This window comes from Sander lucioperca, chromosome 6 (assembly GCF_008315115.2).
Source record: "Sander lucioperca isolate FBNREF2018 chromosome 6, SLUC_FBN_1.2, whole genome shotgun sequence".
Taxonomy (NCBI): Eukaryota; Metazoa; Chordata; class Actinopteri; order Perciformes; family Percidae; genus Sander; species Sander lucioperca.
The window spans coordinates 31,230,797-31,243,912 of record NC_050178.1 but is presented as its reverse complement, the minus strand read 5'-3'; the positions used below and the strand labels follow the sequence as shown (position 1 = coordinate 31,243,912).

General features: G+C 39.7%; 2 protein-coding genes across 3 annotated transcripts; both read left to right on the top strand.

Annotated features, from left to right (window-relative positions):
- The first annotated feature begins 661 nt into the window (after positions 1-661).
- On the top strand, positions 662-2,351 carry zgc:152986 (uncharacterized protein LOC101884054 homolog). Of its 2 annotated transcripts, XM_031321487.2 has the most exons (3): positions 662-771; positions 1,058-1,334; positions 1,975-2,351. In XM_031321487.2, exons 2-3 carry the CDS (start codon positions 1,097-1,099, stop codon positions 2,280-2,282), a joined length of 546 nt encoding a protein of 181 aa, XP_031177347.1. In that variant the 5' UTR covers positions 662-771; positions 1,058-1,096; the 3' UTR covers positions 2,283-2,351. The 2 variants fall into 2 exon arrangements, with proteins under 2 accessions (XP_031177347.1, XP_035858435.1); XM_036002542.1 differs by lacking the exon at positions 662-771 and having other exon boundaries at positions 795-1,334.
- Positions 2,352-2,462: 111 nt separating this feature from the next.
- Positions 2,463-7,360, top strand: si:dkey-28n18.9 (sorting nexin-6). Its single transcript, XM_031321479.2, has 14 exons — positions 2,463-2,826; positions 3,340-3,450; positions 3,583-3,690; positions 4,263-4,323; positions 4,482-4,606; positions 5,340-5,423; positions 5,509-5,583; positions 5,686-5,716; positions 5,922-6,009; positions 6,121-6,160; positions 6,245-6,331; positions 6,482-6,571; positions 6,771-6,836; positions 6,961-7,360. The coding sequence occupies exons 1-14, from the start codon at positions 2,821-2,823 to the stop codon at positions 7,096-7,098; spliced, it is 1,110 nt and encodes a 369-aa protein (XP_031177339.1). The 5' UTR covers positions 2,463-2,820; the 3' UTR covers positions 7,099-7,360.
- Positions 7,361-13,116: the final 5,756 nt, after the last annotated feature.

Here is a 13,116-nt window from a genome sequence, read left to right as displayed (position 1 = left end):
GAGACATTACAAATAAGAAGGCAATTAAGACTGGAAGTGTGTTTGAAAAATGTCTCATGTACCGGTGATACATTTGACTTAATATGTACTACACTTTTCTTTTCTACTTTTTTAAATTTATTTTCTACATATATTTTTGTCTGTATATACACCTCTGGTATTGACTATTTGTATATGTACTGGCGATGTACATATATATATATATATATATATATATATATATATATATATATATATGTACATCGCCAGTACATATACAAATAGTCAATCACAGTCACTCATTCTTAAAAACAAAAATAACCAATTGATTGGCCAATAATTGGCCACTGTCTCCACACTATAATATACTTATATCTAATCTGCTGTAATTGCTTCACCATTTTTTTTCCTTTCCTGTGTAAATGTTTTACATTCACAACAATGCTCAACTGTTTCAGCCTCCTGGCACAAATCACAAAGACCCGTTGGATGTTTTCCTATAATGAAAAGTGTAGCCTACTGTTGAGGTGGCCAATTCTCAGCCTGTGTATACTCTTCCCATTTTGTTCCCTTACTTCTTACTCCTTCATTTCCACACCTCTGTGTTAGATTCAGGTTCTTCCTCTCCGTCTAATCTGTGTTTTTCTGCCCTCTAGTGGCGATCATGTTAAATTGCACTGTAGTATGTTTTCTCTCAGTTTTTTTCTTTTTACCGGGAATTCATTAATACACGGGTTAAAGGTGTTAACAGAATACAGTAGGCTACGGAGGCAGTCCAATCGCTAAACGACGGTGAGCTAATTTAGAAATAACAGCTGTGGTCTGTGGCAGAGGTTACATTTCATTTGATACGCTTTTACCACCACGTTTTGTTGTCTGTCGGCTCAATAGGCGTAACATAATGAGTCTCGAAGCTGTCAGCTGAGTCAAAGTAAACTATTCTGTGCCTCGGGTTGGACAGAGTAGCATGCAGGCCTGCTGAGTGCTGACGTGTAGACTATAGCCGTATGTAGCCTGCATATGAGCATGAGCTGTCAAACCGCAAGATAGCTGTATTTCCATATAACTTGTGTAACAGTTGCGTCTAAGTTCCTCATCTGTGCTCAGAGACGCCGGCATGGCAGTGCAAGGTGTTTTCCACTGGATGCAAGCCTGCGTGGTCCTGCTGCTCTGCTTATCTATAGCCCTGCCTGCTGCCTCAGAGTCGATCAGAAATTACTATGATACTCTCAATGTTGAGCCAGCAGCAACTGACAGCCAGGTAAAGAAGGCTTTCCGCAAACTGGCCGTGAAATACCACCCAGATAAGAACAAAAGCGCCGATGCAGAGAAGACTTTCAGAGAGATAGCTGAAGGTAAATCATGCGAGTAACACACGGAACCTTTTTATATAACCTATATTGTATGTAGTTTACACAAGTTAAATGAATTATAACCTATCACTTTCAAAAGATTAGTTCATTATTTATGTATTATCTTAATAGGCCTCATAAATACAGTCAGTTTGCTTTTTAAGGCAGATACAGCTTGTAGGCTACTGATGCAGTCTAAATTAACAGCCCTGCAATCAATCCAACTTTCATGGAGGTTGTACTCCAGTTTTTGTAGTTATTTTGGAGGCAGTAGTTTATAGTGCTTGTTGATCTGTATTGTGCATTATACATTATACAGAGAGTGTTTCTAATATTTTGTCTACCCTTGTTAACATAATTGGGGTGGAAAATATGAATAACACTGTATACAGTAAATGCAATACAGTTTTAACAGCACCACTACAGCACCTCAGACTACAGCCTCTGAAAATAACTGTAAAGTTGAATCAACATCTCTCTAAAGGTTTCAAGAAATTATTAACAAAGAATTATAACCTTCATGAAGTTATTGCAGGACTGTCTTACCTAGCTAGGTTTACCTAATGAACTTGCACATAAGTGTACTTCAATTGCTCTATCTCAACCAAAGTAAAATGAATACCTCTGTTTGCTCCTCCCCTAGCCTACACGGTGCTCTCCAACAAGGAGAAGAGGAGGTTGTATGACAGTATGGGCCATGAGGCTTTCCTAAAAAATGAGGCCTCCGTTGACCCTGAGGATGAACACGATGAGACGAGCTTCCACTTCGGTTTTGAAGACCTCTTCCATGACTTCGATGATAGTCCCTTTGTGGAGGAGTCATACTTCCACTGGAGCTTTCATCAGGATGGGGAGGATGAGAATGGGCCATATGAACATCACACTTTTGAAGGGCCTGGTTTCAGCTTTTATTTTGGCGATGAGGATGAAAATGAAGAAAACTACTACTAGCTACTAGATATCCAGTGTAATGTTTTAATGTATTGTCTTTGAAAATAAAGTCTCCATATTGAATTGTTATGTCAGTCTATGTGTCTTGTATTCAGTGTGTAGAACATCAGTGAAATAGGTAGCTGTTTGTGTTCTGCTTCTTTTATGGGATAGCTTGTAAGTTCAATGGTTGTTTACAGGTTTGTGAGGTTGCAAGGTTGACAGCTGGGGAAACTGATTGGACCGTTATGCCACTTTTTCTGTGTGGGTGTGTCGAAAGGTCCTGAGTTACTGACTAACACACCATTTAGTATTTTTTTTTCCTGAGCCAGCACTTTAGATCTGGCATTGTTTTACTCCATTTCTTACAGGACCAGTGTGCACTTTGACCCAAAAGGATATCCTGTGCCTTCTCAGCAGTTGGAGCGTGAGCGCTTTAAAGCCAACACAAAAATATCTTTACAGCTTTATACACTTTTATCGAGATAAACAAAAAGAGATTTAAGCATTACAAAGCTTTCAAAAGACAGACTGGAATCATCAACTTACAAACTTGACAATGATGGTAAGTATGCCTGAAAATGATTCTTTATGACAACCTCTGAGTGTCATGTGATTTTTTTTTTCTCCATGGAGACATCCACATATGCAGTGTGGGCTAAATTGAGTTTGAAATCCCTTTTAATTTTAGCTTGTATACTAATGTTAATTTTTTTTTTTTTTTAACTATGCTCCAAAATTATGGAATACCCTACCAAGAGCTATAAGAAATGCAGGCTCTGTGAACATTTTAAACTGACAGCTAAATACCTATTTATTTAAATTGGCTTTTAATTAATGTCACTTATTTTTCTTATTCTTTTTTTAACTAATTATCATGTTTTTATTTTTCTTAATGGTCTCTTTTTTCTTACCTTCACTTATATTTTTTATCATCTGTCTTTTCATTGTCTAATTGTATTGTCTATTTGCCCTTGTTGTAATCTGTTGCGTTTTTATTTATTTATATTGTATTGTGAATGTGAATTCACTCCTAGTTTTGTATTGATAAAATTGCTAGCCACATTTTTGAATACAGGAAGAAGTGAAAGAAGTGACATCTACTCTGAGTGTAGATCGTGATAACATCAATGTCACAGAGGTGTTGAAAGATGGGGACTCACTTACCTTCCTAATTGTATCTCAAAAGGTGAGAAAATTCATTTTCTTGTTATTTAGTGAAAGCTAACATTAGATGCAGAAAACCAGTTGATTTGTTTGAATTATGGTATTGCAAAAACAGACTGCTCGGATGACATGTTGTCTCTCTCGTCTGTGCCAGCTGTCTGGGACAGGGGAGTACCATGTGGCTCGGGCCTATGATGATTTTGAATGGCTGCAGCAGCACCTGTTCTCTCAGGAGGATGTGCCCGGGATACAGGGAGTCATAGTCAGTACTTTATTTCATCTGCGCACAATCCCTTATTTGACTTGTAAACTTATGCACACTTTTCTGACTTCCTTTTGGAAGTGTACATGCTACTCTATGTTATCTTTTTTTTCTAACTGCCTACTGGAGCTTCACCTTTGCTGAATTTGGTGTGCTCTACATTGGAGCTAAACTGCAGATTTTAGTTAAACATGCATGGTTAAACATGGATTTATGTGTTCTTGTAACACAGTGCTTTTGTAACTGAGAAGATCAAACACCAAAATGTTTATTTCATTCAATAACTTAACCACTGGAGCACTTTGTTTCTTTTTAAAATTCTTCCTCCTTTCCATTCTTTACATCCTCCTTTTCTTTGTAGTCAGGAAGCTGATTTTAGTGCTGCCATTCTGCCAGCTGGCCCCAGTACTGTAGAAAATGAAGTAGAAGCTTTGTGGTCTAATTAGATGTTTGTTTTTACTATATATATATATATATATATATATATATATATATATATATATATATATATATATATATATATATAGTAATACTATATATAGTAACACAATTGTACTTTGGTTTTCTTCAAGTTTCCTCCTCTTCCTGCAAAGGCTCAGGTGAATGCATCTGCCAAGGTTATGAAACAGCTTGGTGAGTACATCTGAGACCACCTCCATTAAAAAAAATGGATTAAACTTAGATTTAAAAGTAAAATTAACCAAATATATTCTCCATTTCGGTCTTGTCTGTTGCACTGTGTGAGTGTAAAGGTGTTGATGATGATCTAAATGTTGATGGTTTTCCTGCAGGCTTCCTTGGTTTAGGAGAGTGGCAGCCGTACTGTAAAGCATTGGAAACCTTCCTCCGTCAGATTGCTGCACACAGCATACTCAGCAAAAACAAAGCTGTAGAGATCTTTCTGACCAGCTCAGACGTAAGTGGACACAAATGAACAGCCTGTTTGTTTTTTTAAATCCTCTTTTTAACGAGGCATTGACGTCGCAAAAGGGTGCAACGTGATACCTTTTTACGAGAGAGGCAGATAATAAATGGTTAAACTTTCACTGACATGGTTTCAGAAAAGGAAATGGAGCGATTCATATGACAGCTGTGAGCTGCACACCAGGAAGTTGCCCTGTGAATATCCAACATACTGTACAATAGTGGTAGTTACCAGTTAACTGTCTAACAATAAACAGTTGATAGCTAAAATTATAATTTCTTTGTGTGTAAATAATTATAAATATTCCTGTTGTCAGACTGTACAAGGGAGTATTGCTGCATGTGGCACATACACAGTTTTGATGAGAAACAGGATGATATAACAGTATTAAGAGTAAATCATAAAGATAAAACACAAACACACACACACACACACACACACACACACACACACACACACACACTGAGTAAAACTGCCTGAGTTTGTGTCCGTGTTGGACGTGTCTCAGATCCTGCTGATGATACAGTAAGTTCTTTCCTGTCAGACTGAGTTTCATCGAGTCTGGAATGCTGTGTATTGAGCATAAGCAGCTTTTACTGTGGATCTGTTTTTTTTGTTTTTTTTAAAAACACTCATGTTGGGAAGATTTCATATGCTGTATATACTATGCTTGAACAGTATTAACTTGAAAAATGTCCAAGCTTATTTGTGTCCTTGTGTCTAGCCTCCAGGCAGACAGAGAGTTAGGAAAAACATTTTCAACCGGCTGAGTCAAGCAGTGGAAGAGAAGAGGAAAGAAGGCCATAAGGTACACAACTGGGACTACTACAAACATTATTTACAGCCTCTACACCTGTATGTCTGGTTTAATACCATAATGTCTGTGTCTGCAGGATGTGGATGAGTTCTTTCAAACTGAACGTGATCATAACCTTGTTCTTACCGGCTGTGCCAAGACTGCAGCTGAGGTGAGCCAGTCACCTGTGCGTTTGTCCTCTTCCCTTTCTTCTTCTCTCACACAACCAGACACACTGTCCTGTGTGATTTTTGAACTTTTGTTTTCCTTGCAGAGATTCCTGGATGTGGTGCAAACTGAGCAAAGTAAGCAAACTTTATTTCAAGTTTGGGAGGAAAGACAGGACGTGTGCATCAGTTGGTGTTATTTAGGATTTATTTGTGTACAGATTCTACAGTTGGAATCCATAGGAGGATATTAAGTGTATTAGTGTTCATCCACAATACTATGCAAATTCTATCTGTCCCAAGTCTGATGTCAGTGTGTGTTCTATGTTTAATTTGTTTACAGAAATAGCAGTGGCCTGTGGCCACTTCTCAGCTGCTCTGCACCTCTGTGTGGAACCAGGGGAAGACGCTGACAAACAGGCTTTCTCTAAGTGAGACAGTAATAGCATTGGTCCCAGGCCAATGCCTCTGAACATTGCATACCAGTTACGATAAATCACCGGGATAAATGTAGACACATTGACATCACTTTTTTCTTGCAGGGCTTGTGTGAAATTATCAGAAGTCTTTGATTCTATGAAGGTAAGTTGTTTGGCATATATTTACATAGCAATGTATGATTGCTTTGCCGAATACAATGCACATAATGCGCTTGTGTGTGGGCAGAAAAATATGACAAGTGTTGCTGAGAACAACGTGAGCACTCTTGGGCTAGGCCTGGACCTGGAGTCACGCTACCAGGAGGCAGAAAAGGTGTGTCTTCTGGTTCTAAAGTAATTTTACATTCATCATGTTGTCTCTCCATCTACCTTGAATCCTGGCCTTCTATTGAAATATGACATGTCACACGGAAACCTCTGACTAATACTCTTGTGTGTAACACGATTATTATGTCCAATGCAGGAGATGCTCTTCAGGAGAACCTGTAAACTAGTGGAGTTAGAGTCTGCCAGAAGGAATGCAGAGAAAGCCAAGCCTGTAAAGAAGGCTGCTGTGAGTGCCTGTGCACATGTATCACAAGAACACACTGCTAGATCAGATTACATGCTTTCTTGTGACCAGCAGATGTCAGTAACGTTCTGCTGATGTGATTCAGCAGTATGGACATGGAAAGCTGATGAGAGGATGTTAGATGCAAATATAATCTGTATGAAGTATATAATTATGATGACATGCTCCCCTTATTCATCAGATGGAGGAGGTGAAGAAAGCAGCGGAGACGGAGTTTGATCACATTTGTGGAGTGGCTAAACAGGAGGTAAAACATCAAATTTAAAACCGGATTCTCTGTTTCCACATAGCTCACCCATCTCCAGTGTGTCATATAACATCCTGTTGACATTCATATATGTATTAACATGCATGTGATGTGTCTCTCACAGATTGCACGGTTCCAGGGTGCACGTGTGGAAATGTTGCAGCAGACTCTGGTTCAGTGGTGTGAAAAGCAGCTGCTTACAGCCAAAGAAAGTGCTGAGCAGTTCAACCAGCACATGCAAGCCTTAAGAGGGATGGCCTAGTGACCCATCTCTTAATGAAGCATCCTCAGTATGTCTAAACATAGCATGGGATAACCCAAACGTGTCCTTCACCCTGTTGTGCTGTATTCTGATGCTTGCTGATGCTAGTGGATTCGATTACATCCTGTGTAAATAAAGAAATGTAAGTGAAAGGGAAATCTTCATGATAATCAAACAGCATCCATATAATTTGTACACACATTTACTTTGTCTCACTCTCTCCCCAATCACACTCATATACCAATAAAGCCCCTATAGAAATGATGGTTATGATTTGTTAGCAGTGGACTTGTCGTCTGGTGAGGCTATTGTGTGTGTGTGTTTGTTCTATATTACACTCATGCGGTTGTGTTGAGAGTGTATTGTGCTCCTCTCTAGCCACCACATCAGCCAGGGTCACACAAAATAAAGTGTGATGAATTGATTCCGAAAGTACCTGTGTGTGTGTGTGTGTGTGTGTGTGTGTGTGTGTGTGTGTGTGTGTGTGTGTGTGTGTGTGTGTGTGTGTGTGTGTGTGTGTGTGTGTGTGTGTGTGTGTGTGTGTGAGTGAGAGAGAGAGAGAGAGAGAGAGAGAGAGTGTGAGAAAGACTCCTGGGTCATTAATCAGTTGGTTTGACGGCTCTTGCAAGGACGTGGCAACAAGGACACTGTGCTGGCTTTTTGTTTGGCTTTTGAAACTATTCTGGCTTTGTGAGTATCTGTTACAACCATTCTATTATCCATGATTGTGTGAAACCTGTAGTGAGGTCTGGCACAAAACGACGCACTTAACTCATTTCTGCACATAAGCATGTCATCTTCCTCTTCTCTGCCTGCTGCTGTAGGTCCATATCTCAGCACTGCTGTGCGCTTCATCTCATCTGTTCCAGCCTGCAATCTCTCCGTTGGGTGAATAAGGAGGAGTGGTTCCCATTTGAGGGAATGAGTTAGAGAGAGATAGATGACTGGTCTCATAAGAAGAGAGGTTGGAGAGGAGGTTTAGCTCATTTGACAATTGACAATGAAGGAGTAGATGAAGGGCAATCATGAAATTATTGAATTAATGAATGGAATCTTTTGGTATAGTCTTAGTTAAAATGAAAGGCGGCCTACTCTGGGCATTGGATGGCACATGTTATCCTCGCCTTGGAACATTATTGGATATTTTATGTCTGTATTCTCCACCCTCACAACTACAGTCTTCCTCAGCCTCAGATTCTACAATGCTCACAAACCACAACAAAAAATATTTTATTTTTCACTGTATTTTATCCATTTAATTGGGGAAAAGACTCTCTTGTCTACTTGGTCTTGGGCTTAAAACAATGCACATGTATTGAGTTTATACAGCCACACATGTTTACAATGTCACTGCTAACATTCAATTCAATTTTATTTATAGTATCAAATCATTACAAGCGTTATCTCGAGACACTTTACAGATAGAGTAGGTCTAGACCACACTATAATTTATAAAGTCCCAACAATTCTAGTAATTTCCCCAAGAGCAAGCACAGTGCGACAGTGGCGATGAAAAACTCCCTTTTAGGAAGAAACCTCGGCCAGACCCAGGCTCTTGGTAGGCGGTGTCTGACGGTGCCAGTTGAGGATGTGATGAACAGTGGCAATAATAGTCACAATAAAGATAATGGAACAGTGACTAGAAAATGGTAGTCGTAGTAGTTCATGTCATAGCAGGGCACTGCAGGGCGTTACAGTATGTAGCGTGGAACAGCAGGGCATGGCTGGACGTAGCAGGTTCAGCAGGACGCAGCAGGGCACCGCAGAGCGTAGCAGGGTGTAGTGAAGCAGGACCACGGCGACAGCTGCAGCCAAGATCTTGGTGCCATCCTAATCCAAGGAAATATGCTGGGAAAAAGAAACATAAGGACTAAACTCCCCAGAGCTGAGAACATGTAGATGTTAAGCAGGTATAATGCTTTGAAAGTACAGTCATAAACCCAAGTATTGGACAAATTGAAATTTGAAATTTTGACCTGCTCGTGGTGCTAAAAGTCAGAGGATCACCAAAGTCATTAGGATTTATCGTCTGGGAACCATGAATGTTTATACAGTATCTCATGGCAATCCATCAATCAGTTGTCGAGATATTTTAATCTGGACCAAAGTGGTGGACAGAGAGACCAACTAACAGACTGACAATGCCATCCCTAGAAAGCTGTGTACTTGTAAATGTGTAAAAATACGCACAAAATGCAATAGTCCCCAGGCATGCATGCTAATACTGTATTAGGCTTGACCTGTTTAAAAACTGCTTCAAAAAACGAAGACAGCTGTTGTAGGAACTTGCTTTGTTTTAGTCCAACAATTGTACCATAGCAGCTTGAGCTGTTTTACACTACAATTGCATCCTATGCATATCTCCTAATTTTTTGGAAAAGCTAATTTTATATTTATAATTAGATAACCTTCTATTCACTGAAACCGCAGTCTAACTTTTTATACCCCAGTTTATGTTGTAGAGGTAGTAGCAAAAAGACATTCACTCTCCTTATAGTGCACAGTTATTGATCATTAATCCAGCAATTTCACCATTTAGGTTTTGCACTTCATTTTTGGGGTTTATTGGTTTTAATGAGCCACATTAAAAGTTAAATGTAAGAAGTTTATGGACCAGTTTAATGATTCTGTGGTTTTACTTCTTTGTGTGAAGGCTTCTATCTACTTGAGAAAAACCCTCTTTGGATACAAGCCTGTGAGGTGAGTGGGATGATGAAGTAAATGCATTATGCTGTACTTACAGTATAAAAAACACAAATGGAAAACTCTGGATTCTATATACTGCAACATTATTCTCTCTGGTATTATCTGAAGCTGTGATTGTCCCATCCCTGCTGCTTGTAACTGCATTGTACCGGATGAATTTCACAACAGGGGAGCCACATGTCTGGTGCTTTCATTTCGGGGCAGCAGCAGCTAACTAGCACATGCACACACACACACACACACACACACACACACACACTTCTCAACTGCTGAGAGCATGACCCAGATCAAGGACGAAGAGATCATGGCATCACTCTGTGAGTGTGTGTGTGAGTGAGTGAGTGTGCATCCCATTGAAAACATGCACTTAGAGGTGATCTGCTAAAGTAGCTCATTATTGGTGGAAAGGCAGCACTCAGCACACCGCCCTATGGCCTGACAGAAACCGGCTTGTTGAGTGTGAAGTGAAGCCAATAGCTTATCTGAATACATATTGTGACAAAGGCCTTAGCCGTCCCAACCAAGCTACACCACACCAGTTTGATGAGTACAACAGTCTGTTAGATGATTAAAAACATATGGAGTCAGGCCAAAGTGGATTTTTTTATATAATATTTGGTGTCCTTAGTCATAAATCTGCACTGCTTGATTTATATGTTGCTGGAATAAATTAATGAATACATATTTGGTAACATATGTCACACAAATTAAAGTGGGCATGTTTCATCTTTACAAAAAAAATTCAAGAATCAATTAAGAAATTGTTGGAGCAAATAATATATCTGCGTGCACCTATGTCTTCATACTGTACTTTCATACTTTAATTTTATTCATTTACATGAACTGCAACATCTGGCCACAAAAAGGCTCAATGTTGATTACTGATACATTTAAAGCTACTAATGACTTAAAAATAAATTCAACATACATTGGATATTGATGACAAATTGGTTAATTTGCCCAATACAACTGTATGTGATGGTGGTAAAAGATCAGAAATTCTGTCTTTTCTTTGCCGGGCTGCTTCACCCTTCAAACGTCCACATTGCTCTTCTACATCTTCACAGCCATCTTTGATATCTTTGAGAATCTCAGACTCCTAGGAAGCTGCAAGAACTACATTTGACTACAGAATGCTAATATGAAAGTTTCTTCTTTTCCAACTTTCAAGACTTGACATCCCTGCCAATTACTCGGGTCTTGAAATAAAAACTAAAAACTTTGAGAGCCTTAATCCTATATTTGCTTGCGTGTTGCTTCTAAGGTCCGAGGCTCGACTGTGCTCTATTCCAAATTAGTGAGTGTGTTGCTGCTGAGTTGAGTCAACCCAAGGTTGTTGGCACCTCATTAAATCTAATCACTGCCGTACACAGATTGTGACTCATTAAAAGTTTGTTGGATGGAGAATGAGACAGGAGGAGAGGGAGAGAAAGGGACAAATGCCATAATGCAGATGCCATAACCAGCTGTAGTTTATACAGCTTTATAAGTCACAGCCCATTTTGAATGTGCACCACAGCACAAGGTAGATGCATATAAGGTGAATGCTACAAAATGGAGCCTTTCAGCCCTAAAATCAACCCTAATGGCAGCTCTCCACCGGTGATTTGGATAGTTGATATTGTATCAATTTTCTCCCCCTTGCAGTATTTTCAGCATTGCAAAGCATTAGACTTGCTAATTTACTCCATTTCTCTCTTGACTACTGAATGGAGCCATAAATATTAATACTTTCACACTGGCTGCTGTCATGCGTTGAAGGGATTGCGGGTGATGGCATGATAATGGTAATTAGGTTTGCAGAAATAATGTCAGCAGCAAACCTCTGGACAGGGAGACATGTTGAGGTGATGACTTTCCTGCCATTCTTAATACACAACAGTGTTCTCTGAATAAACTGTGTGACGGCTCCTAGGCCTCAAGACCTGTTAAGTCCCTTTGGTTGCTGGGATCTGGGGATTGGCTAATAAGGACTGATGATTGACAGCTGGATGAACTGATCGCTCACATGTCCATACATAGGAATGCCTGGGCAGTCACTCTTCCTCTCTCCCTCCTCAAGGTTGCTTGGTTTGTTTGGACTTTGGGTTAAGTTACTTTTGCGTTCTAACATTGCTACACCTACACACATCCATACACTACACACACATTACTAATGAACTGATAGCACGTTTACCTTTGTTTATTTAAATACATTTGATTTAATTGAGGAAACATGTGTTCTCCACATTTTGTCATACCTTTGAGCCAGGTCATGACATAACACGGAAAACACTAACAGGAGACATGCGGCAAGGAGGAAAAATTGTCCATCACCTGATTTCAAGACATAATTTATTGTTTTTACCATGAAATGCTCCAATTAAATATTAAGGAAGACAACACATTATTTAAGAAATAGTGATTATGTTATGTCATGCAAAGGCACAGTACAGTGAATAACAACAACTGCACAATTCAGAGTGCACACTCACCCACACAGATACAAATGCACCCATTAGAGTAAAATCAATTGTTCATCAATCTTTCCACCACAGCTTTAACCAGAGTACCAGGAAGCACACACACAATCAGGCTCTCCACTCCAGAGGTCATTCTGTCACATGTCTTAAACATGTGGCCCTTTTCATTCTCCATCACCAACAGCGTAACCAGCACACTGTGCGCTGCATGGGATGACACGTGGTTACTATAAAATACTATTGTTATACTAACAGTTGTTCCTCATGACCACGGCAAAATGGCGGAGGTGAAAGAATTTAGCACATGGTACATTTTCTGTTTCTCATGACTACAAGGAAAGGTCTGTGTTTGGGAAAATCAGTAAGATCTAAGAAAAGCTCTGACCATATAGAGAGGGTCAATCCTCGATGCAGCAGCCGTGGGTTCGATTCCGACCTGCGGCCCTTTTCTACATGTCATTCTCCCCTTTCATGTCTAAGCTGTCCTGTCACAAATAAAGGCCAAAAAAAATAATCTAAAAAAAAACTTTTCTGTCATTTTACTTGAACTGAAAAGGATGTGTCCAATGATGGTCTTTGCTATTCTGCAGAACAAAAGGACACATTTTTTTTGCGTAATTTGTTGTCAGCTACAGTACTTTACTGAGCCCCTGGAGCTGCACAGGATTCACAGTTTTGTTCAAGGGCACCTCAGCGGGGTGATGCTTGCTGCCAAAGGGGCTCAAACCAGGGCCTTCCACAGTAGTTGAAGGACAGACTCTCTGCTCACTATGCCACCTTGATATTCCAAACAAACATACAACAAGGGCAAAGCAACCAGATGGAAAGTCGTCCCAGGCCCTGCAGCAAC